At 45.0% G+C, this 27,281-nt stretch overlaps 1 protein-coding gene across 1 annotated transcript in view; it reads left to right on the forward strand.

Moving 5' to 3' along the window:
• Positions 1 to 10,304: 10,304 nt before the first annotated feature.
• LOC123768363 (tripartite motif containing 13-like) overlaps positions 10,305 to 27,281 on the forward strand; it is a 55,532-nt gene continuing 38,555 nt past the window's right edge. The window contains exons 1-2 of the mRNA XM_069320652.1: positions 10,305 to 10,676; positions 25,989 to 26,058. Coding sequence (XP_069176753.1) covers positions 26,053 to 26,058 — 6 coding nt within the window. The 5' untranslated portion in view covers positions 10,305 to 10,676; positions 25,989 to 26,052. The remainder of the gene's footprint in view (positions 10,677 to 25,988; positions 26,059 to 27,281) is intronic.

The following is a 27,281-nucleotide window of genomic DNA, read 5'->3' on the forward strand; positions in this document are numbered from 1 at the left end:
TTCCCCCTCTTTTACCTCTATTTTTGTTTGTTCTCAACACATTTTATTCTTTTTACCCATTAGTTTTAAGCCTTAGTCATTAATGTTTTCCTGCCCGAAACGCTTTGCGTAATAGTGGCTTTAGGCATTGTATGTACTAGCTCTATCTATTAACCCAACAAACTTTGTAAAATCTCTTTATGTATGTACCTTACCTAAATAAAAATTATTATTATTATTATTATTATTATTATGTGTTTTGAACCTTAATGGAATCTGACCCATGTATCAATCAGGTCAACCCTTGTGCGTTTCCAAAATAGTAATAATAATAATAATAATAATAATAAGAATAAGAATAAGAATAATAAATGTTTATTCAGGTAAGGTACATACATACAAGAGATTTTACAAATTTGATAAATTTATAGATAGAGCTAGTACATACAATGCCTAAAAACACTATTATGCAAAGCGTTTCGGGCAGGAAAAACATTAAAGACTAAAACTTAATACTAAGTGAGTTTAAAGTATAAAATTTACTGAGAACAAATAAAAATAAAATAAAAGGGGGAAACATGGCTGAAAAAGCAGCACGAATACAATTAGGTAGACAAACCGCGTTGTTTAAAAAACAGACATGGTTGACAATAGAGGGGTAAGGTAGGTTACAGGGAATTTATTAGGTAGTGCTTTGCTTTTATCTTAAACTGGTTGAGAGAGGTACAGTCTTTTACATGATTGGGAAGGTCATTCCACATTCTGGGTCCCTTTATTTGTAAAGCATTTCTAGTTTGATTAAGTCGTACTCTTGGAATATCAAAACTGTATTTAAACAATTAACTGGGATTCTGAATTCAATAATACCCATGATATAAATTCATTAGCTAACCTCTTCCTCTCCAAAACTCTAAGCCTCTACAACCTTCATTGTCCCATTCTTACCAAGCAAGTAACTGACAAAAGATTAAACAATCCATGGCTCACAAGTGGCATTCTCAACTCAATCAACAAGAAACATGAATATGAAAAGAAACTTAGGATTGGCCTAGTTTCAAAGGAAGTAGCTTAAAGGTACTCATCAATGCTTACCAGTATCATAAGAAAGGCAAAACTTGCATATTATGTTGTGACGGTAAAGCGTTGGTGTTCGGCTGTTTCAAAAGCTGGGGGCAGGGCCTCGTCACATAACAAAAAAAAAGAGAAGTTTGTCCTTTCGTCTGTGGTAAGGTAATGGGAAGACACACAAAACACAAGTATATAAACAATGAAATTTTAATTACTCTAGAAAACAAGACATGAATAAAGACAATCTCATAAAATTCAACACTTGTCAACAAACAAAATAACATGAATAATAACTGGCAAGGAAAAGTTACTCTAAGACCAGAATGCAAAAATATTGATAGCAAGATAAATTAAATAATGGGTGCTGGAATGCTGGCTTCAAGCTGCCACCTCCCTTAGTACACGAAAGCCAAGGCTTAGTCTACTAGCGAGAGATGTCAACTCCAAGGAGCACAAAGATATTCTGACGAGTACGGCGTGCTGCTGCCCAGACAACGACTCTGGTGGTGGCGTGAGTGCAGGTGCGGCGAGACACCAGCCAATCAGCAACAGGCAGGCAGAGGATGAGCAGTTTGCTGGTTACGGCGGCTGTAGCAGGTGTCGGGGTATGCATGGTACGATTTGCTTCCTGGGCAAAACGTTTGGCGATACTGGTGGACGTATCTTCTATATAGTATCTTGTACTTTAACGACGTAATGATGTAGGGAAGAGCAGGCTCAATCTCTCTTGAAAGAGATTATCGTCACAATGTGAATAGATTAACAATCCAATCAACAAAACAATAGATCAATAAAACGCTTAACAATCCCTGGCTTACAAAGGGAATACTTAATTAAATCCATTATAAAAAACATGACCTTGAGAAGAAGTATAGGTTAGGAATTGTCTGCAAAGAATTCTCAAAGAATTACTCATTATTGCTATCTAAGATAATTAGACGAGCCAAAACTAAATACTATGAAGATAAATTTACCCAAATAAAGAGCAACATTAAAAAAACTTGGAGCACACTTTCACAAATATTGGGATCAAAGAAGACTTTAAATAACAAACCAACACTCCTGTCCAATAACGATGGTCAGCTTTCAGCCTCAGATTCTGCTATTGAGTTCAATAGGTTCTTCTCTTCCATTGGGTCATCCCTTGCAAATGATATTCCATCTTCCAGTACTGACGTTAAGGACTATCTCACAGGTAACTATCCACAGTCTCTGTACCTAAAGCCTATTAATTCCACTGACGTCAATGAGATAATCCTTTCCCTTAAAACCAAGTCTAGTGCCCTTGAGGAGATACCAACTTTAATTTACAAAAAAGCCTCCAGATCTTTAGCCCCTGCTATTGCATTGCTTTTCAACAAGTCACTTGAACTCCAAACCTTTCCAGATATTCTAAAAAAGCGAGAGTAACGCCTGTCTACAAATGTGGTGATCCCACAGATGTTAACAACTACAGACCTATATCAGTCCTCCAAAACTTGTCAAAAATTTTTGAAAAACTAATCTATAAGCAGCTTTACTCTTATCTAGCCAAACACAATATACTTAGCCCTTGCCAATATGGCTTCAGACCCAAAAAAAGCACTAACGATGCACTTATTAGTATGCTTAACTCGATTCATACAGCTCTTGATAAAAATGAGTTCCCTGTTGGGTTATTTGTGGACCTGCATAAAGCTTTTGACACTGTCAACCACCAAAACCTTCTCTTAAATTACATCATTATGGAGTCAGAGGACACTCCCTGCAATACCTCAAATCTTACCTTACTGACAGGCTCCAGTATGTTTCTGTGAATAATTCAATTTCTCCCACCCTACCCATCAACATTGGTGTTCCTCAGGGCAGCATACTTGGCCCTCTCCTCTTTCTCATCTACATTAATGACCTTCCAAATGCCTCCCAACACCTCAAACCAATTCTATTTGCTGACGACACAACCTTCATTTACTCCAGTCCTGACCCCCTTGCTCTAAATGCCACAGTAAATACTGAGCTAAATAAAGTCCATCTTTGGCTAACTGCCAACAAACTCACCCTTAACATTGACAAAACTTTCTATATTCTGTTTGGCAATAAATCCTCTAATCAAATAAATCTCAAAATAAACAATACCCAAATTTGTAACAAATTAGATGGCAAATTCCTTGGCATTCTCATTGACCACAAGCTGAATTTCCAGGGCCACATTCTAAATATATCAAAAAAAGTTTCAAAAACTGTTGGCATTCTTTCTAAGATCAGATATTATGTACCCCGCCCTGCCCTGGTGACTCTCTATTACTCCCTCGTCTATCCATATCTCAACTATGGTATTTGTGCTTGGGGTTCTACTACCCAAAATCATTTACGTCCTCTAATTACTCAACACAAAGCTGCTATTAGGACAATATCCAACTCTGGCCCCAGACATCATTCGGTACCCCTACTCAAATCTCTGAATATGTTAGACATTAAGTCACTGCACATTCTCTCATGTGTATTATACATATATAAAACGCTAAACTGTAATGCCAATCCTGACCTCAAAAGCTTCATAGAAGGTTGTAACAGAACCCATGAGCACCACACCAGAAATAAATACAGTTTTGATATTCCTAGAGTACGACTTAATCAAACTAGAAATGCTCTACAAATTAAGAGACCCAGATTGTGGAATGACCTTCCCAACCATGTTAAAGACTGTACCTCTCTCAACCAGTTTAAGATAAAAACGAAGCTATACCTAAAAACTTCCCTGTAACCTACCTTACCCCTCTAATGTCATCCAATGTCTGTTCTTTTTAAAGAACGTTGTTTGTCGACAGAATTGTATTTGTGCTGCTTTTTCAGCTGTTTTCATTCCATGTTTTCATTTTACTCTTTATGCTCAATTAGTATTAAGCTTTAGTCATTTAATTTTTTTATGCCCGAAACGCTTTGCGTAATAGTGGCTTTAGGCATTGTATGTACTAGCCCTAACTATAAATCCATCACTCTTTGTAAAATCTCTTTTATGTACCTTACCTAAATAAACATTTTTATTTTTTATTTTTTTTTAGATTCAATGAAGCAAAAGGCAACATGAAAAGCACTTGGAAAACTATCTCTAGTATCCTAGGAACTAAACAACACTCACATAACCAAATAAAACTCTACATGGATGGGGATATACCGTCAACTGATTTAGAAATGGCAAATGAATTTAATAGTTTCTTTTCATCGGTTGGTGCTAATCTTGCCAGTAAAATCCCACAGACTCAGACACATATTAACACATATCTCTCAGGCAGCTATCCAAACTCTCTTCTCCTTTCACCAATCAGCCCGGCAGATGTTGTGTCCATCATACACTCTCTAAAAACCAAGGCAGGGAACACCAGTGAAATTCCGTCCATTGTGTAGAAGAGAGCCTCCCATGCCCTTGCCCCACCCATAGCACTACTGTTCAACAAATCTATAGAGTGTCACACCTTCCCTGATATCCTCAAAAAAGCAAGAGTAACGCCAGTCCATAAAGGAGGCAATCCGGCGGACATAAACAATTATAGACCAATATCAAATCTACCCATTCTATCAAAAATATTTGAAAAAATGATCTACAAACAGCTCTATTCCTACCTCGTAAAATTCGACATACCCAGCCCCCGCCAGTTTGACTTCCGGTCCCAAAAGAGCACCAATGATGCAATCATTAGTCTCCTTGTGCGAGAGAGTGTCTCAAGATTCTCCCACAGCTGACTTGAATGGCTCATTGCAGTGCACAGTGCACTGCAATGAGCCATTCTTCATGGACAAAGCCTATCCCTCTTAATCCTGGATAGTGACCTGGCATGTTAGGTATCTCCAGAATGCCCACTTAACCAGGAACACTTTTATAATATGGAGGCCGCCGTATGTCCAGGCAGGTAGTAGATACAGGGAGTTAAGCATACTTGCCACCAAGGGTCATGCAGTGGGTACATTGAGCGTGGGACCGAGGGGAGACGCTAGCAGCGTCTGACCTCTGGGGTCAACCGGCGTGATAGAAAATAACAGTTATGACATGTTCGTGGCATGTTCATGACGTCACCTCTCCTACTGCTCATCGAACGAGCTAATATGATTGGTTCCCGCTCATTTGCTGCAATGCTATTGGTCAAATTGTAACTCTTTGTGTTGTGTGAAACGAGATGCCCGGCACCCCTTGCAAAACCATTCACGTGAGGGAGACCATATCGAGAGGACGGGTTCTGTTCTGTCTACCGGCCAATAGACTGAACACCATCTATTCCTCACCGTCAAGTTAACTCAGCGTCTTGGCGATATACCACACACTCGCCCAGAATCACGAGTGTGAGTATATGGTTCAGAAGCCTAAAGTGACAAATCTCCAGAGCGAAACAGACTGTTATCAGGTAACCCCTGGTGACAAAGATCGTTGTGAGTGACTTAGAGTGAACTAAGGCAGTGCCGCCGCCTAAGTAACCTGTGTGTGACTTTACCACAGTATACCTGTACCAGTGTACAGTGTAGTGCATGGTGCCATATAACCTGCAGCCGCCCTCACTGTACCATGTGACGTCACCACCCTTACTCACCGCCAGAGACAGTGTGTGTGCGTGTGTCTGTCTGTTAAGCATACAGCCCGCCCTCCTGCAAGTACCCTCCGTGTCTACGAGCGAAACCAGCTGTCAGGCCACCTACGAGTGCTTGTAAAAATGTGCCTGAGTGAGTGAGTGAGTAAGGAAAGGTACCTTATCTGTAAGTACAAGATCTTGTCCTTGTTTTATTGTGTCTGTGTTGATCTGAGGTATCAACCACAGTTCTCACCTTCTCATACCTGTCACAGGTCATAGGTGAATCGACGGTGAATGCGTGTTTATCTATGTGGTATCACTGCATTTCACTAGTCTGTGAATGTGAGCTTCACATACACCACACATTTAGTTATTGTGTGATAATATTATTGTGCATGTTATTGTCTGTCCCATTGACAGTGTAGTTGTTGATTTATTGCATATCATCATTACCGAGTATCCGGTTGGAACTCTTGTGATCCCTTTGCATACCGGCAGTTAGGTTGCCGTGTTAGTGATTGGCTGTCAACTGTGTTAAGTTAGGTGTTTCTCCACGAGTGGATCCGAGTCGTTTAGCCAGACGTCAAGAGTCTCGCTAATATAACCATAGCTTTGCTGACGCCAATCTAAAGTAAATCAAGCACCCTTTGTATTAGTGGTTAAGTTAGTAAATAAACTACTGTTAAGCTTTATGCGGTGTTTCCATTGAACCACTTCTGAATACTGTCAATATTACACAAGCCTTCAGCTCTAAGTGTCTTCAACACCGAGTTGCCTATATTCACTAAACTATAAATGTGATGAGGACCCAAGGAGTCCCTTAAAGTGTTAAATCATTGAGGAGATTCCAACGATCAACGTGGAGCAGGACCAGGTGAGGCTAGTCTGAGAAGAGACCCTCAAGGACTCTAACTCGACCTTGCTCCCAGGCCCTGTACGGTTGCTCTCGTATTTTCTATTCTGCTAATTCCGACAGTTTCGTGAAGCGTCTGCCACATGTACATTGGCGACGTACGCATTGCAGTCGGGAAAGCAAAAAAGAAACACCCCACAAATGCCTTATCGTGTTATTGCGTCGCATAAAAAAGGCATTGTTATTTATTAATAGTAATGCTTTCAATATTACAGGAAGAACAAGGTTAACGACCGTGAAGGTCGTTAACAGTCAGCACGGTGTGGCTCGTCCGGTGGCGGGAAAGTCTGCTAGCCAATCAGAATCATCGGGCGAGGCAATGAGTGCTGGTCGGAGATTGAACCGAATAGAAATCTACTCCCTTCCATCCCGTCGACAACCAGTCGTCACGTGTGTGTGTGTGTGTGTGTGTGACCAGCTGAACCCAACTGTTACAGTATGCTCCACCCTCACCAAGGAAAAGGACGCAAGGACCTAGCGGCATGGTAGACGTCTTTGAGGTTGTGGAAGTCACCGTTTTCTATATTTAGAGGTCGGCGTTGAGGTAACACGCAAATGCAATAAATGGAAACTCGTTCGATTTTAATCAAACTTTTTTGTCAAGTTCTATATGAAAAGTGTTTCATCTGGTTCAAGTTTCAGCATTGTAGCATAAATAGGAAGGGAGAAAAAAAATATTGAAGTAGTGAAAATTATGCCAAAATGGTCAAATCGATTATCAATCAAAAGTGTCAACTGAAATCATAGCTACGACTCTTTGCTATCACAATAGCATATATTAAACAAATATTATAATTAGTTTAATTTGAAAAAAAAAAAATTTTTTTTTTATTTTTTTTTCCAGGCGATTTGCATCAAACTTACACACCTGACTGTACGTAAGCCTATCTGTAAGGATGCCAATTTTGGAGAAAATTGGTTGATGTCAACCTCAGCCACAGATTTTAGAACCTTAGACTTTATTCATTTCTGTTTTTTTTTTTTCAATTGACACAAACTTTTACAAAACTGATTCATTTTGTATTCAATTTACATGAAACTTACACAGTATATGTGGAGGGCATGTCTCTACATTGGGGGGCCTTCATTTTTCTCTAAGTTCATTTATTGATTTTATAATAGCAATAAACATGCCATATTTGCAGAAAATTTTTGGGGAACTTTGAACATTTGTATTAGGAAAACTAAAGATGTTTTGGAAATTCTAAAGCCCTCAATCCTTTATTATATGCTAATGTGTCAGAAAAGTGTCACAGAATAATTATATCTGAAACGTGTGTTCTGAAGTGTGGACTTGAAAATGTGTAAAAAAAACGTTGAAAAAACAAAACAAAAAAAAATCTCCCTTTCTATTTACGCTGCAGTACTGAAACTTGTGACAATTTCAGCACTTTTCATATACATTTGTAAAATAATATTGGTTGACATTGAACAACTTTCAACGAAACCTCTGACGCCCCCTTAACATATATACATGTATTATATTGTATATAATGTACTCTATTATGTATTTCGTGATATAGCCGAATATATCCATGATGCAGTCTTTTCCAAAACTTTCTTGTCCTTTGTCAAACCTCGGCACCACGTGTGTCGCACCTGACAATAGGTCGTGCTGAGGCTGACACCTGAAAAAATTAATGTACCCCATTATATTACAAAGCACTCGGAACAAACGTATTTTAAATGTGTTGGGTTTTCGACAGTTCGATCCCAACACTGTGATGGAGTGCGAAAAGATACGTGAGTTCAGAGACAACTCTATAATAAATGTTAGAGATGTGTAAATATATCATTCAAAGTGATCAACTGCCACAAGTCTTGGCCAAATATCCCCAGTTTGCTAACTGTAGGTATTATCTGAGAGATTGTAACCAATCCACTGCTGCTTATTGGATGGGGACGGTGTGTAGGACAAACATATCAACTGTGACACTAGCCCTCCACATATGCCAGTTGCTTAAATTAGAAACTGTACTTGTGGTCGGTCTCGAGCCCATTGTTGATGTGACGATGTGCATTGAATTTTGTAACTAGTTCATCAAGATTGTAACTAGCTTAGCTATATGAATTTTGGGGCTCGGTTCCTGAGCCTATTATGTGCCTCTGTAACACTCTCCACTACCGCCCACAGGATGGGTATTGAGTGCATAATAAATGAACTAAACTAAAACCATTTACATGTAAAAAGTCTTGTTCCTAGATGCAAACCCTGATCTGAAACTTTCCTTTGACAGATGTAATAGAACCCATTATTACCACACCAGAAATAAATATCTTTGATATCTCCAGAGTCAAACTAACTCTGTATAAGCACTCTATTGAAATAATGGGACATAGTCTATAGAACTCACTCCCTAACGAATTAAAAAGCTGTCCATCCTACCGCTTATTTAAAAGTAACACCAAAAGTACCTAATTTGATCTTCATAATTTTCTACCTAATGCTTCACACTCGCACTGTATCGTGTGCTGCCCCAAAATGATTCTAAGCCCTATAACTTCACCGTTGTAATCACTGCCATTAACATATATCATTGTTGTTATGTTGAACGCAAATTTTACTACAATGTACTTAGAAATAATCTTCAAATTATGCTACAATGCACCTAGAAATAATCCTCAAATTTTACTAAAATGTACCTAATAATTTTCTTAAAATTTTCTTACAATGTTCCTGTTAACTTTTCTCAATTTTGCTACAATTTACCTACTTAAACACTTTCGCGTTCCGGGCAGGCGCGCGGTTGACATAGGGGTCATGTGCCTCGGCGTGCGGGTATGCGCGCGGTGACACCCAAATGTGTATACTCGTTCCAGCTTTCTCACCTTAATTCTCGTACTACGTCGCCCGTTTTGGTATCATTGTGTTCGCAATTAAATTCTCTACAGGTGTGTATAAATATAACTCCAAAAGCCTAGCGTGACTCCCAACAGCAAAGCCTAAAGTCGGCAAAAACGCACAAAATCAGTAACATGTGCATTCTCGTTCCACTTTTCTCACCTTAATTCTCGTGCTACGTCGCTCGTTTTGGTATCATTGTGTTCGCAATTAAATTCGCTACAGATATGTATGAATATAATGTACAAAAGCCTGGCGTGTCTCCCCGCAGAAAAGCGTAAAGTTACTCGTGAACGAGCACCAATTTGTACACTGCAACCTAATGTGTATACTCGTTCAATTTGATAACATCAAATTTCGTGTTACGTCTTTCATTTTGGTATCAAATTGTTCGCAATAAAAAGGCGCGCATTTTAACACTAGTCCCAAAATAATAGAACAATAAATAGAATTTTAACAAATATTTTAATATTTTGACCAAAAGCCTATTTGTAATCTTTCAAGTGTTCGGATATCAAGTTTCATGTTATATCTTTCATTTTGGTATCAAATTGTGTGCAATCTAAAGGCGCTTATTTTAAAACCACTACCAGATTGATCTGATAAAATTTAAATTTTTAACAAATATTTTAATGAGTGATTCAGTGCTGCGTCGTTGGAACCTATTCAGTAGAAGATTGAGTGACAAGATAGTCAGTCAGTGGAACCCGAAAATGTTTTAAAATTATCGAATTAAGGACCTGCCCGAAATGTTGTGTGTGCTAGTGGCTTTACAAGAATGTAAAAACATCAATGTTATGTACTCTCATAAACCCATTGCACCTTCTTGTATATATATAAATAAATAAACTCCTGTGTATATAAATAAACAAAATTAAAAAGTCAGTTTCGGGAAAGATCAGTAATCAAAGAAAATGTACGGAGCAAGATGGCGGGCAAGCGAGCGAGTGACGTCATCACAACAACAGCAAGCTGCTACACGAGATGTTGACGACGACCCGTGAGATAATACTGCCGCTCCTCAACTGATAACAATGTCGCCACTTAATCACCACCAACAACAAGATAACAACTCTGATAAGAACTGCAGCTACCATCATGAAGAAGATAACACTGACGCTCCTCACTGTCTTAGAGACGGTCACCTGTGTCCACAATACCCGCCAAATTGTCCCTCTCACAGTACTCTCAGGACACTTATGGCAGTGTAAGTGTGTGGTGAGGCCACACCACTGAAGACATTGAGGATATACCACGAGGGAGAGACATAACTGTTGAAGGAAGGAGTCACTGGCTCCACCTGACCACCTTGTTCCTCGCACTCTCATCATCCTCCGTAAGTACTGGAGTACTTTCTGCTCCACCATTGTCTTACACCCCAACATGCAATTGTTGGTGTGTGGAAATAGACCTATACAATTGTTGAGGGGGTGGACATGGGCCTAAGGAATTGTTGGGGTGAATTATATATTCAGGTTTGGATATAGGCCTATTGAATTGTTCAGTTGGGGACTGGCCTAGAGAATTGTTGGGGTGTGGACTTGGGCCTATGAAATTGTTAGGGTGAATTATATGCCTATGGCATTGTTGGGGTGTTAACATTAGCCTATATAATCTATATAAATAAAAATGGAAATGTTCGTTTGTTAAAAATCGCTAATCTCCGAAAGTTCTTCACTGATTGCTTTGAAATTTTCACACAATGTTCAGTTTGCATACGAGCAGGTATTTATATACATACTATATTGATATCACGTCTTTGACGGATTTTTTTTTTAAACTGCTTTTCATGTGAGAAATCTTCTAAACCTCTTTACCGATTGCTTTGAAATTTCGATACAACGTGGCATTTGAATAGGCAGGTGTTTTTATATACCTACTATATACATGCCTCACCTGTGACAGGAAAAAAGATGCTTATTTTGAAAAACAGTGCCATCTGTTGGATGTAGGAGCTATACACGCTGTAATCTCCCAAAGTTCTTCACCAATTGCTTTGAAATTCTGATACAACGTTCCATTCGAATATGCGCATGTTTTTATTTACCTATTATATTGATACCACACCTGTGATAGGTAAAATCATTCTTTTTTTTTTGTAAGAAACAGCACCATCTGTTGCACGTAAGAGCAGCACATGCTATACTAAACATGTTACAATTCCATTTCAATGTTTCCAATTGCAGTGACAAATTGAATTTTCATGGATTTCGATTTTAATTTTGATTTAATTATTTTGTGTGACATTGCATTGGAATTGAGCTGTGCTGTTTCCCATACCATTCATTTGGTGAGTGTAAGTATAGATGCCACACCTGTGACAGGTAAAAACATTTTTTTTTAAACAGCGCCATCTATTGAACGTAAGAGCAATCGAAGCTATACTAAATATGTTTCAAATTCAATGTTTCCGATTTCATTGATAAATTGAATTTTCATAGATTTCGATTTATTTTCATTTTGACTTAATTATTCTGTGACATTGCTTTGAAATTAAGCTGTGTTGTTTACCATACCGTTAATTTCATGAGAATAGTTTACTTTTTTTTTTAATTTTTCATTGTTTTTCTTTTCATTTGTTAACTGTTTTTCTTATATTTCAATGAAGGGAACATCAGACCATTTGATGTTCCAAATTTTCTGATGGGAACATCAGATCATTTGAGAATGCATCGGACGAGGGAAGAGGGAATGGTAGGGAGGACAAGGGTACAGTGGAATGGGGAATTGATAGGAGGAGGACGGGGACGCGGTAGTGGGGAATGGTGGGGAGGACAAAGGGACCGGGGAGGGAGGAATGGTGGGGAGGACGAGGGGACAGGAGGAAGGGGAGGGAATGGTGGGGAGGCCCGGGAAACAGGGAAAGGTTACTGTGACTCAGCAACGCACATCTGTTGCTGAGCCACAGCAACACGTGGCCGTGGCCGGGTACAGTTAGTGTGTGTGTGTACATATATATATATATATTTATATATATATATATATATATATATATATATATATATATATATTTATATATATATATATTTATATATATATATATTTATATATATATATATATATATATATATATTTATATATATATATATATATATATATATATTTATTATTATTATTATTATTAAATATGACCGAAAAAGTAAGATTAATAATTCTAACACGAATTTTCTCGATCTTTCTTATGTTTCTTTTCACTGTTGATGGTAATTCAAAGATCAATTCTCCAAAATTCATTTTTATTTCTAGTCTGACGCGACACTTGAGCGCATTTCGTAAAACTTATTACATTTTCAAAGACTTTTCTGGTATGTCAAGAGGACAGAGTGTACCGTGATCCGGTCTGTACTCCTCTTGACATACCAGAAAACAGTCTAAGGAAACTACTCCAAGCTTGTACTAAAGAGGCACCTTTCTTGAGCCCGGATGGACACATGTATAAGCAAGTAGATGGGGTCGCCATGGGTTCTCCCCTAGGTGTCCTGTTTGCAAACTTCTACATGGGTACCATCGAGCAAAAAGTCTTAGTCGACATGAACTTGAAACCGGCCATATACTGCAGGTATGTTGACGACATTTTTACACAGGTACCTGATGTCAGACATCTGCAGGAGCTGAAGGAGGCATTTGAGCAGAATTCTGTGTTGCGTTTCACTTACGAGATGGAGAAGGATGGGAAGCTGCCCTTTCTAGATGTAACAGTCATGGAAAGGAGCGGAGTTTTCCACACTGCAGTCTACACTAAGGAAACAAACATAGGAATGTGCCTGAATGCCAGCAGTGACTGCCCGGACAGGTACAAGAGGAGTGTTGTTAACGCTTATGTCGACCGTGCCCTCAGCCACAGCTCAGAATGGAAGCAAGTCGACGAAGAACTCTATAGGGTAAGGCAGGTCCTAGTCAACAACGGCTTCTCCAATGGTTTCGTGGAAGACATCATAAGAAGGAAAGTGAAACGCCATGCAACCTCTGAAGAGACAACTAACACAACACCTATACCCCCTATTAGACTATTTTACAGGAACTTCTTTTCCACAGCCCATAAAACGGAGGAAAGGGTCCTGAAAGATATTGTCAGTAGAAACGTTATCCCTACAGACAAAAAACAGAAGATACAACTGACGATTTACTATAAAACCAGAAAAACGGCCAGCCTACTCATGAGAAACTCTCCAGACACAAAGCAGAACGTTTTAAAGGAGACCAACGTCGTCTATGCCTTCAAATGCCCTCATGGGGACTGTAAGCCTAAAAAAAACAGTATATAGGCAAGACAACAACATCTCTTTCCAGGCGTTTAACGATGCATAAGCAACAGGGCTCCATTAAGGAACATATAATCTCTTCCCACAAACACACCATCACCAGAGAAATCTTAGCAAACAACACAGAAATCATCGATAGATACAGCGATAGCAGGCGGCTTGACGTCTGCGAGGCACTACACATCAAGAAGTCAACACCAGCAATCAACAGCCAATTAATGCACAACTATATTCTACCCACTTCAAGACTCCGCTCCAATATAGAAGCATCAAGAAATATGGACCAATAGGCTTTCTACAATTACTTCCATTCAATACCCATTGTTTCGTGTTCTGTCTTGTGTTGGAATTTAATACCCATTGAATACCCATTGTTGAAAGTTCGTTTTTCACCTCATCCACCTCACCCAAATGTAGATATAAACCTCGAAGATGTGTAAAGCTCTATTCAGTTTCAGTTGTGTGTTTGTAAACTAAAGTCTTTGAAAATGTAATAAGTTTTACGAAACGCGCTCAAGTGTCGCGTCAGACTAGAAATAAAAATGAATTTTGGAGAATTGATCTTTGAATTACCATCAACAGTGAAAAGAAACATAAGAAAGATCGAGAAAATTCGTGTTAGAATTATTAATCTTACTTTTTCGGTTATATTTAATAATATATGTCTACAGGAAAGACTGCTACCAAAATATACTAATATATATATATATATATATATATATATATATATATATATATATATATATATATATATATATATATATATATATATATATATATATATATATATATATATATATATTCCTATGAATACGGGTATAATAATTGTATCACCAATATGCAGACACACAATATTTTGTAGTATACAAATGGTCCACACACACACATGGTCTTATTTAAATGTATTAATTTACACACTGTTGTTGTCAGCTTGCTGGTAATAATAACATTGTGCTGAGAATTAGTAATGTGTGTAGTACCTTGTGACTCCTTTTGTTTCGTCTCCTGGCCCAGTCTGCTGCTGGCACAGTCTGCTGCTGGCACAGTCTGCTGCTGGCCCAGTCTGCTGCTGGCCCAGTCTGCTGCTGGCACAGTCTGCTGCTGGCCCAGTCTGCTGCTGGCCCAGTCTGCTGCTGGCCCAGTCTGCTGCTGGCACAGTCTGCTGCTGGCCCAGTCTGCTGCTGGCACAGTCTGCTGCTGGCCCAGTCTGCTGCTGGCACAGTCTGCTGCTGGCCCAGTCTGCTGCTGGCACAGTCTGCTGCTGGCACAGTCTGCTGCTGGCACAGTCTGCTGCTGGCACAGTCTGCTGCTGGCCCAGTCTGCTGCTGGCCCAGTCTGCTGCTGGCACAGTCAGCTGCTGGCACAGTCTGCTGCTGGCACAGTCTGCTGCTGGCACAGTCTGCTGCTGGCACAGTTTGCGGGCACAGTCTGCTGGTACACTATGCTGGCACAGTCTGCTGGTACACTATGCTGGCACAGTCTGCTGGTACACTATGCTGGCACAGTCTGCTGGTACACTATGCTGGCACAGTCTGCTGGTACACTATGCTGGCACAGTCTGCTGGTACACTATGCTGGCACAGTCTGCTGGTACACTATGCTGGCACAGTCTGCTGGTACACTATGCTGGCACAGTCTGCTGGTACACTATGCTGGCACAGTCTGCTGGTACACTATGCTGGCACAGTCTGCTGGTACACTATGCTGGCACAGTCTGCTGGTACACTATGCTGGCACAGTCTGCTGGGACACTCTGCTGCTGGCATATTCTGCTAGTACATTATGCTGGTACAATCTGCTGGTACATTAAGCTGGCACCGTCTGCTGTCACAGTCTGCTGCTACAGTCTGCTGACACAGTGTGCTGACACAGTCTGCTGGCAGAGTCTACTGGCACAGTCTGCTAGCGCAGTCTGATGCTGGCACAGTCTGCTGCTGGCCAAGTCTGCTAACACAGTCTGTTGCTGGCCAAGTCTGCTGCTACAGTCTGCTGGCATAGTCTGCTGGCACAGTCTGCTGCTGGCACAATCTGCTGGCACAGTCTGCTGGTACAGTTTGCCGGTACAGTCTGCTGGCGCTGTCTGCTGGCACAGTCTGCTGGCACAGTCTGCTGGCACAGTTTGCCGGTACAGTCTGCTGGCACAGTCTACTGGTACAGTCTGCTGGTACAGTCTGCTGGCACAGTCTGCTGGTACAGTCTGCTGGCACAGTCTGCTGGCACAGTCTGCTGGCACAGTCTGCTGGTACAGTATGCGGGTAAAGTCTACTAGTACAGTCTGCTGGCACAGTCTGCTGGCACAGTCTGCTGGTAGTCTGCTGGCACAGTGTGCTGGCACCGTCTGCTGGCACAGTCTGCTGGTACAGTCTGCTGGTAGTCTGCTGGTACAGTCTGCTGGCACAGTCTGCTGGTAGTCTGCTGGTACAGTCTGCTGGCACAGTCTGCTGGCACAGTCTGCTGGCACAGTCTGCTGGTACAGTCTGCTGGTACAGTCTGCTGCTGGCACAGTCTGCTGGTACAGTCTGCTGGTACAGTCTGCTGCTGGCACAGTCTGCTGGCACAGCCTGCTGGCACAGTCTGCTGGCACAGTCTGCTGCTGGTATAGTCTGCTGGTACAGTCTGCTGGTACAGTCTGCTGGTACAGTCTGCTGGTACAGTCTGCTGGCACAGTCTGCTGGCACAGTCTGCTGGTAGTCTGCTGGCACAGTCTGCTGCTGGCACAGGTAGTGTGTGTGGTAGACTGTCTTTACCACACCCACCACAACAGCTTGGTGGTTCATAATCGTGGAAGTCAATATTCATAGTTGTATAAAAATTGTGTATGCAGTATAATAACACCAAAAATAACAGGTTGTATTTTTCCAAGTAAATAATATAGATGCATATTATTAACATGAATATATATGAGGATTCCGATGTTCTACATATTTTACCATATAAATTACTCAAAACACACACTATTGAATAACTTTAGTGCAAAAAGTGAGAAAAACTTATCAGAAATATTGAAAAAATATGTAAAAATTTAGGATCGGGAAGGTTTTGCTTCTTCCCATATTCTTGGAATGTCCGTCGTCTTCCGGTCCCTTCTGGGGCTTGACGGGCCTTCTCCAAGCTTCTCGTTTTTCGGTCCTGTTTCTTTCTTTCGTGTTTGTCTCTTATCTCCGTGCACTGTCCTGCGCTGCACAGGGTGGCCAGATTGGGGTCCTTGGAGCCCAGTTGGGCTCTTTGTAGCCCAAATGGGATGCTGTGCTATGTTTCTTCTCGGTCCTTTCCTGCTCTTTTCAACTATGGTTAGCGGCTGCCCTGTGTACTCTCATATGGGATTCGGTTGTTAACAACACTATTTTGTCTATTTTTGTAGTCAATTCGTGGTTTCTTTCTTTAGCTCGCGACTTCTGGCATCCCTGCTGCGCATGCGCCGTGGTTGTTTGTTTTGATACGGGCAGTGTGTACGTGAGCTGGGATTTTGTGTCCCTTTTCTCTTCGATGCTTCGGCGCTCGTTCCTCTCCATTCTCCAGTCCGTGCCCCCGTAGTTCCTGCGGGTGTTCTGGATTGCTGCTATTGGGAGGACGCTGGGTTTTCCCTGCATATGGGTGTCGGGCTCTTCCTTCGCCTCTACCCCTGTTCTTCTCCTGCATGTGCGGTTTTGCCTTCTTCCACTGGCGGTGCTCCCGGAATTTTCTCGGCTATGTTGTGTCGTGACACGTTCGTGCCTACGTTCTGTAGGTGAGTTCATGCGGTCTGGCTTCTCTTCGGCCAGGTGCTGGTTAGTGATTTTTTGATACGAATATACGAACATCGGAACACAGGTGACTGCAGCAGGCCTAATAGGCCATACGAGGCAGCTCCTATTTATACCCATCCAGTCCCACTCTTGTGCATGTCCAGCCCATGCTTGAGTTCAGATAGGGGGCCCTACTTCCACCACGCTTCGAGGTACAATGGTGGGGGTTATATGTTATGGGGGTAAGTGTTCCTGTCTGGATGTTCTGAGGTGACATTTTGCAGCAGTTTTCATGTTGTGGATGTGTGTTGGGGATTGGGTATGGATTTTTGTTTGGCCCTTCTGTGCTTCTTCCTGGGGCCTTAATTGTTCTTCTGGTTTAATTGTTGCAAGGGGGGTCATGGCCCCGTTTTTCATGGTCTTATCTGGGTCACTCTTTCCTTGCACGTCTTGCAGTGCCTAGCTTAGACCTTCCATATACATTGGATTTTCTGTACGGTACTTCCCTAGTTGTACTTCCCTAGTTGTGTTGCAGGAGTTGGGCTCTGGGTTTTGGTCCCGCTTCTCACCTGTCATTTGCTCATGTGCAGGTTCCTGGGCCTGCTTGACTCTATCATATCTGTGCTTGAAGCTGTGTGTGGTGTCATCCTTTACCACATCGCTTCCTCATGCGTTCCGCTTGTCTACTACTGACACTGCAATACTTCTTTCCCATGTCTCTTTGGCTCGTTTGGGTTATCCTTCCACCAGTGTCCCTTAGTGCGTGTGCCCCTGGGGTCCCGTAGTCGGTCTTTCTCTTCCTTATCGCTTCCTTTGGGAATCTTCGATGTGGGTGATCATATCCTCGTAGCTCATACTCTTTGGTTCGGGTACTGGTCTGTTGGCGTACCTTTGCACATTTTTTTCCTTTTCGTGTTGTGTTGGGACGTGTCAGACACCTGTGTTGTTGGCGTGGCTTGTTGGGACATGACCAGCGGCTCTGTGTGTTGTTGGTCGTGTCCCTTTCATTCCTGTTTTGCTCCTTGCCTTCTTCGTTCCTCATCTTCCTTCAATGCTCATGTCCCTGGCCGTTGGTGCTGGGGCTTTTCTTCTGATCTTGTGTTTTTCCGTTTTCTCCTTTTATCCTACACATGGTTGTGTTTTGTTTGTGCCTTTTGGCTCTCCTATTGCCTCCTATTTCGGTTCCTGGTTACCTGACTTACCTAGCCTGTTGGCGTTTTCACGTTCTCTCGGTTTCCCTTCTCTAGTTTCGCAAGTCGGAACTGTCGTCTCCGATCTCCTGGCGGGCTCGCGAGAGTTGGGGTGTCTTCTGTATGGCGGATGTTCCATCTCCTTTGTCGGCTTGGGTTTCTGGCTTAGCTGGCTCCGTGGTGGCACCCAAGATCTTTCCGCAGCTCCGCATCTTACTAGGCTCAATTGGCCCATGGCGGGGCCGGTTCGGTTCTGCCTCGAGTCTCTCACCTTCTGTTGGTGGTCGGGTGGCTTCATTGATGGTGTCCCAGCTGCGTGCTTCTTCTTGGCGGTAGTGTGGGGTTTTTGGCGGCCCTTCCTTTTCCTTCTGTCCCTTCTTCGGTAGCTGCATTTGTTGGCGTGGCCTTGTCCTTTTCTTGTGGAAGTTTGGGGGCCGTCATCTTGCCCCATAATGTCGCCTCGTATCGTGAAGCGCTGGCGGAGCCACTTCGGCTTGCTTTCGGTTTTGATGTTACCTCTGCGCCGTTTCACAAGCTGTCTCATGCATTGTTTCACCTCCGGCCTGCTCCTGCTCTTGCGCAGCGTGAGCCGTCCTGGTCATTGGACAGAGTGATATTTTCTTTCTTCTCCTCGGTTTGTTGTGACCCTTTCAGTTCAGGATTGTTCTATAAGGCTCCTTATCTGTTGGCAGTGGCCTCTGGCTGTCGGGTTGGGTAGCTTCATGCTCTCCTCCGGCGCAGGGGTTTCTGCTCTTTCAGTCTTCATGATGGTTTTGTTCGTCTGCAGCTGTCTCCTTTTCTGGTGAAGATTGAAACTGCTGCTTTCTGGAGGGGTCCCTGGGTTGTTGATGCTTCATTGGTTGGGCCGGGGGTGCATCATGTTTTGTGTTCGGTGGTGGCTCTTTGCCGTTACTTGCGCGCCTCGGCCTCTGTGTCTGGGGACACGCTTTGGGTTGATCCGGTTTCCCTTTCTTCCCTGTTCGCGGGTGTGGGTCTCCCAGGTCGTCCGCAGAGTTCTTACGACTAGCTAGCCTGCGGTCTATCCCCATGCCCATGATGTTTGTACATTCACTGCGCTTGCTGCCGTCTTTGGCACCATGTCCTGGGCTGACATTCGGGCACGGGGCTTGTGGCGGTCGTACAGGGTCCTGGCAACTCGTTACCTCGTGCACGTCCCTAGGCCTAGTCAGGCCTGTGTCATTTAGGTCGGCGGTTGCAGCAAGTTGTCTCGACTTCGAGTTGTGGAGTGAGCAACGACCACCTGCCGGGTAAGTCCTTACGTTCTTCCTCTGTGGGTAGTTAGCTCCAGGGAGCCGAAGGGGGGCCCCCCAGAAAACCAGCGTTGAATGTAATGAAACGCCATTTTCTGGGTGAGACCTGGAGGCTCCCCCGGCATCCCTCCCTCCCCCCCGGTCGGCGTTTTTTTCGTGTGTTTTAACATCCAGCCTTAAAACTGACTGGTGGATAGCAGGCGTGAGGGGTCTGGGGCTGCCCCCTCCAGGGGAGGGGGGAGATGTGCGACAGCGGCTCGGCGACGTGTGACGTCATGATCGTTTGTTCGTTTCTTTTAGGAGAGTTCAATCCCCTTGTTCGGCTTTTGGTAGCAATAATTTCACTAGAATAGGGGTTTGTTTTGGGATGCTTACCTTTCTCGGTGCCTGACCCGGTCGATGGCAGACATAGAATGCTTCCAACCACACGGGGGTTTCTATAGGCCATTGCTCCCCATGCCTCTCTGAGGGGGCCAGGTTCTGGCTCGTGGTCCCCGGTAGGCCCACAGAACTCCATACACATGACTGATGCCAATGTCTGACATTAGCATGTCAGCCTAGTAAGCTCCGAGGAGCCTCCGGGTCTCACCTAGAAAATGGCATTTCATTACATTCAACGCTGTTTTTATTGGGGGGGGGGGGGGGAGTGGAACGGATTAATTAAACTTACATTATTTCTTATGGGACAATTTGTTTTGTTGCCGAATTTTTGGTTGACACCGAGTCTCTGGGAATGGATTACGATCGTAAATAAAGGTACCACTGTATTTGAATTTTATTCATGTAGTAAACATTATATTCCACAATATGCCATGTTTAATACTATAGAACATTTTATTTAGTGTACAAAGGGACTTATGGCAAGCAGCTGTTTCTGTGTATGTTAATTATGTTATGTATGTTATTATGTTACTGTGTGTGTAAATTGTCAGATAGTTTGTTCCTCGCCCTGCCCTAGTTACTCTGTATTATTATAATTATATTAATAACTATATTATTATAATAATAATTATAATACGACTTGTTGTAATTAATAATTATTACTCTTCCTTCTGGTGGGTCATGAAGGAAGGTAGCCTCGGGTGTAAGGGGGCGGTGATGAACCCATAGGTGCAGGGCTGGACATCCTCCACCTGGGGCTCAGGCAGCCCAAGCTCTGCTTCAGGAGGCTGGGGCCGATCTTGCCCCTTGCTGGGCTGGTTCTTCTCCGACCCCGGCGGTCTCCGGGTCTGGAGTCCCTGTGCCCTCTTTTACCAACCTCGAGGTTAACTCCGGAGTTGGAGTCTCTCGTACTGACAGTTCATGCGACGGCGCTGGAACCAATCGTATTGGCGTTTGCCTTTCCATTGGAGACTTTCGGCGCCTGCTGCTTGGATAACAGTTTCTCCAGCATATCAACCTACCCTGGCTTTGTGCCCTGGAGAGGCCACTCCAGACCGACAAGCAGAGCACAACTCAATAGTCTCCTGAGACTGATGGATGCCTACTATTATGTAAATTATGTTGTGTAAATGATGTAAATTATGAATGAATGAATGATGACATAAAATGTTTCAAACATTTTCATTAATCATAGAGTTGCTACATTATGTTTTCTAGTTTATTCTTTATATGCTTTTGTCTTTCATGTTTGTTTTATTATACATTTAAATAGATGTTTATACACTCATAAATACACATTTACACCAGTAAATTACATTTTTAAATGTTAAATTTGTCGATGTTTAACATTTAAAAGATTTGGTATATCCAACTTTCTGATATGAAGGAAATGTTTGAAATTATATGGAGAGAGAGAGAATGTATGAGAGTCACTCCAGGAAAATTCAAGCTAACGTATGATAGCGTATTATTTGTAGGTAAAATGCATTTGAATTTCCAAGTGGTCAGTGAATCACATTACAAGAGTCTTCTCTATACTTTATTTGTTAGGTTTATTCTATATAAATTTGTGATTTCAATATGTAAATTGTGGTGTTTTTCCGTCTACTGTAGAGTTAGCCACATTTTCTCATTACAGAATTCTATATATTTTCTCATAAGATGTTTAATTATGAATACCTGAATGTCTTATAAGAAATAACTGACACTGGATACCTAACTTGTGATCGCGCTTCCCTCCGTTAATTACACCTCTGACTCTTGCACACTATTACGTGGGTTCTCAATGGTTAAAATAATCTGGCATTATTATGAGTGTTTTCATATGGAAAGATCAGAAACCTTTCATTCAGTGAGTGTGGCCTGAGTAGGCTTGGCTGATTTATATAAAGTATTTCCAGACAAGAGGTTTAATAATATAAGTGTATGTATGACTTGTTTTGGACTTGAAATTAAGTATTAGAATAGTTGTAAGCAAGGTTAGTTATTAGTGCTATATATGTAAAAATGACCTGAATATGCTTGATAGAGGTCATGTATCCTGGATAATATATTATATATACTGTATGAACTCGATTATCCAGACTATATGGGAAGGACCCCTATCCAGTTAAGCCCGACATCCGTATTAGCCGAGTTTTACCGGGGAAGAAAAAATTAACATTCACAATCTTTATGTATCACAGCCAACGTGATTGGAATTTCCACACACACTATAATTAGTGTGTGGTGCTGGGTGGGTGGTGAGCTGGGTGGGTAGCTGCCTGGCAGGAAGGTGGGCAGGGCAAGTGGGCGTGCAGATGGGTGGGTAAGTGGGTGGGTAGCTGCCTGGCAGGAAGGTGGGCAAGGCAATGTGGGCGGGCAGATGGGTGGGTGAGTGGGTGGGCTGGATGGCTGGCAGGAAAGTGGGCTGGATGAATCGATGGCAGGAAGAAGGGTTTGATGGTTGGCAGATGGGTGGAGGAGCAGGTTTGCAGGTGGGTGGACACCCATCACACCCGCTCCTATTACACCCACTCCAGCCTCCCTGCTTGCCTACCCACCCCTTCCCCCTACCAGCCTCCCTGCTTGACTCCCTCCTTCCATCCCTCTCTGCTAGACAGGGTCCCTCCTTGCCCTTCTTGCCTTCCTAACTCCTGCCCACCCTCCTTACTCCTGCCCACCCTCCCTACTCCTGCCTATCCTCTTCCTTACTCCTGCCCACCCTCCTTACTCCTGCCCACCCTCCTTTCTCCTGCCCATCCTCCTTACTCCAGCCCACCCTCCTTACTCCTGCCCACCCTCCGTACTCCTGCCTACCCTCCTTACTCCTGCCCACCCTCCTTACTCCTGCCCACCCTCCCTACTCCTGCCCACCCTCCTAACTCCTGCCTACCCTCCTTACTCCTGCCCACCCTCCGTACTCCTGCCCACCCTCCCTACTCCTGCCCACCCTCCTTACTCCTGCCCACCCTCCTTACTCCTGCCTACCCTCCTTACTCCTGCCCACCCTCCGTACTCCTGCCCACCCTCCCTACTCCTGCCCACCCTCCGTACTCCTGGCCACCCTCCTTACTCCTGCCCACCCTCCTTACTCCTGCCCACCCTCCGTACTCCTGCCCACCCTCCTTACTCCTGCCCACCCTCCCTACTCCTGCCCACCCTCCTTACTCCTCCCCACCCTCCTTACTCCAGCCCACCCTCTTTACTCCAGCCCACCCTCCTTACTCCAGCCCACCCTCCTTACTCCAGCCCACCCTCCTTACTCCTGCCCACCCTCCTTACTTCAGCCCACCCTCCTTACTCCTGCCCACCCTCCTTACTCCTGCCCCACCCTCCTTACTCCTGCCTACCCTCCATACTCCAGCCCACCCTCCATACTCCAGCCCACCCTCCTTACTCCTGCCCACCCTCCTTACTCCTGCCTACCCTCCATACTCCAGCCCACCCTCCTTACCCCTGCCCACCCTCCTTACTCCTGCCCCACCCTCCTTACTCCTGCCCACCCTCCTTACTCTGCCCACCCTCCTTACTCCTGCCCCACCCTCCTTACTCCTGCCTACCCTCCATACTCCAGCCCACCCTCCTTACCCCTGCCACCCTCCTTACTCCTGCCCCACCCTCCTTACTCCTGCCCACCCTCCTTACTCCTGCCCACCCTCCTTACTCCTGCCCATCCTCCTTACTACTGCCCACCCTCCTTACTCCTGCCCACCCTCCTTACTCCTGCCCACCCTCCCTACTCTTGCCCACCCTCCTTACTCCTGCCCATCCTCCTTACTCCTGCCCACCCTCCTTACTCCTGCCCACCCTCCCTTACTTCTGCGCACCCTCCCTACTCCTGCCCACCCTCCTTACTCCTGCCCATCCTCCTTACTCCTGCCCACCCTCCTTACTCCTGCCCACCCTCCTTACTTCTGCGCACCCTCCCTACTCCTGCCCACCCTCCTTACTCCTGCCCCACCCTCCCTACTCCTGCCCACCCTTCTTACTCCTGCTCACCCTCCCTACTCCTGCCCACCCTCCGTACTCATGCCCACCCTCCTTACACTTGCCCACCCTCCTTACTCCTGCCCACCCTCCTTACTCCTGCCCACCCTCCTTACTCCTGCCAACCCTTCTTACTCCTGCCCACCCTCCCTACTCCTGCCCACCTTGCTTACTCCTGCCCACCCTCCTTACTCCTGCCCACCCTCCTTACTGCTGCCCACCCTCCTTACTCCTGCCCCACCTCCTTACTCCTGGCCACTCTCCTTACTCCTGCCCACCCTCCTAACTCCTGCCCACCCTCCTTACTCCTGCCCACCCTCCTTACTCCTGCCCACCCTCCTTACTCCTGCCCACCCTCCTTACTCCTGCCCACTTTGCTTACTCCTGCCCACCCTCCTTACTCCTGGCCACCCTCCTTACTCCTGCCCACCCCTCCTTACTCCTGCCCACCCTCCTTACTCCAGCCCACCCCTCCTTACTCCTGCCCACACTCCTTACTCCTGCCCACCCTCCTTACTCCTGCCAACCCTTCTTACTCCTGCCCACCCTCCCTACTCCTGCCCACCCTCCTTACTCCTGCCCACCCCTCCTTACTCCTGCCCACTTTGCTTACTCCTGCCCCACCCTCCTTACTCCTGGCCACCCTCCTTACTCCTGGCCACCCTCCTAACTCCTGCCCACCCTCCTTACTCCTAACCACCCTCCTTACTCCTGCCCACCCTCCTTACTCCTGCCCACCCTCCTTACTCCTGCCCACTTTGCTTACTCCTGCCCACCCTTCTTACTCCTGCCCACCCTCCTTACTCCTGCCCACCCTCCTTACTCCTGCCCACCCTCCTTACTCCTGCCAACCCTTTTTACTCCTGCCCACCCTCCCTACTCCTGCCCACCTTGCTTACTCCTGCCCACCCTCCTTACTCCTGCCCACCCTCCTTACTCCTGATCACCCTCCTTACTGCTGCCCACCCTCCTTACTCCTGCCCACCCTCCTTACTCCTGCCTACCCTCCATACTCCAGCCCACCCTCCTTACTCCTGCCCACCCTCCTTACTCCTGCCCGCCCTCCTTACTCCTGCCCACCCTCCTTACTCCTGCCCACCCTCCTTACTCCTGCCCACACCTTCCTTACTCCTGCCACCCTCCTTACTCCTGCCAACCCTTCTTACTCCTGCCCACCCTCCTTACTCTGCCCCACCCTCCTTACTCCTGCCAACCCTTCTACTCCTGCCCACCCTCCCTACTCTCCTAGCCCACCTTGCTTACTCCTGCCCACTCTCCTTACTCCTGATCACCCTCCTATACTCCTGCCCAACCCCTCCTTACTCCTGCCCACCCTCCTTACTCCTGCCCACCTTCCTTACTCCTGCCCACCCTCCTTACTCCTGCCCACCCTCCTTACTCCTGCCCACCCTCCTTACTCCTGCCCACCCTCCTTACTCCTGCCCACCTTCCTTACTGCTGCCCACCCTCCTTAACTCCTGCCCACCCTCCTTACTCCTGCCCCACCCTCCTTACTCCTGCCCACCCTCCTTACTCCTGCCCACCCTCCTTACTCCTGCCCACCCTCCTTACTCCTGCCCACCTTCCTTACTCCTCGCCCACCCTCCTTACTCCTGCCCACCCTCCTTACTCCTGCCCACCCCTCCTTACTCCTGCCCACCCTCCTTACTCCTGCCCACACCCTCCTTACTCCTACCAGCCTCATCTTAAACTTGCTCACACTCTCAACTTCTGCTCAAAGTACAATACCTAAAATTTCGTTTTTAATTTTTCTAAACATTTACTATGTTTTGGTGGGAGAAATTTAGTCATGGAAACCTTAAATTATTTGTTTTATTTTGCCTTAATAGGTAACACTGCTTCCATCTCTGCTCGGCTACCCAGGACGATAGCAAACACAACTTCTGCCCATTAATGATGGTAAGGACAATTTTATTATTACTGTACTACCCGTGTGTGTGTTTATCATGTTGATGTATTAACTAGTGATGGTGAGCGATATTGATATTATAAACTAGTAACAGTGAGGTATTAACCATGATGTTGTTATTAACTAGTGACTGTGAGTGTATTAATCATATTGTCATTACCCAGTGATGGTGAGTGTATTAACCCTCTGAACTGCACGTAGCACATTGACCCTTTAACAGCACAAACTGTTTGTATACACTTTTGGTCTAACTGCCTGCACATCGTACATTGTATATATACATGTTAAAGTACCGTGTAAGATTTAAAAGTATTAAACACAGGGTTCACGCGGCTACACAGGGTTCACGCGGCTACACAGGGTTCACGCGGCTACACAGGGTTCACGCGGCTACACAGGGTTCACACAGCTACACAGGGTTCACGCGGCTACACAGGGTTCACGCGGCTACACAGGGTTCACGCGGCTACACAGGGTTCACACAGCTACACAGGGTTCACGCGGCTACACAGGGTTCACGCGGCTACACAGGTTCACACAGCTACACAGGTCACGCGGCTACACAGGGTTCACGCTGGCTACACAGGGTTCACACAGCTACACAGGGTTCACGCGGCTACACAGGGTTCACACAGCTACACCAGGGTTCACGCGGCCTACACAAGGTTCACACAGCTACACAGGGTTCACACAGCTACACAGGGTTCACGCGGTTACACAGGGTTCACGCGGCTACACAGGGTTCACACAGCTACACAGGGTTCACACAGCTACACAGGGTTCACGCGGCTACACAGGGTTCACGCGGCTACACAGGGTTCACACAGCTACACAGGGTTCACGCGGCTACACAGGGTTCACGCGGCTACACAGGGTTCACACAGCTACACAGGGTTCACGCGGTTACACAGAGTTCACGCGGCTACACAGGTTCACGCGGCTACACAGGGTTCACACAGCTACACAGGGTTCACACAGCTACACAGGGTTCACGCGGCCTACACAGGGTTCACGCAGCTACACAGGGTTCACACAGCTACACAGGGTTCACGCGGCTACACAGGTTTCACGCGGCTACACAGGGTTCACGCGGCTACACAGGGTTCACGCGGCTACACAGGGTTCACGCGGCTACACAGGGTTCACGCAGCTACACAGGGTTCACGCGGCATACACAGGGTTCACGCGGTCTACACAGGGTTCACGCGGCTAC

The sequence above is a fragment of the Procambarus clarkii genome, unplaced genomic scaffold (genome assembly GCF_040958095.1).
Source record: "Procambarus clarkii isolate CNS0578487 unplaced genomic scaffold, FALCON_Pclarkii_2.0 HiC_scaffold_272, whole genome shotgun sequence".
Lineage (NCBI taxonomy): Eukaryota > Metazoa > Arthropoda > Malacostraca > Decapoda > Cambaridae > Procambarus > Procambarus clarkii.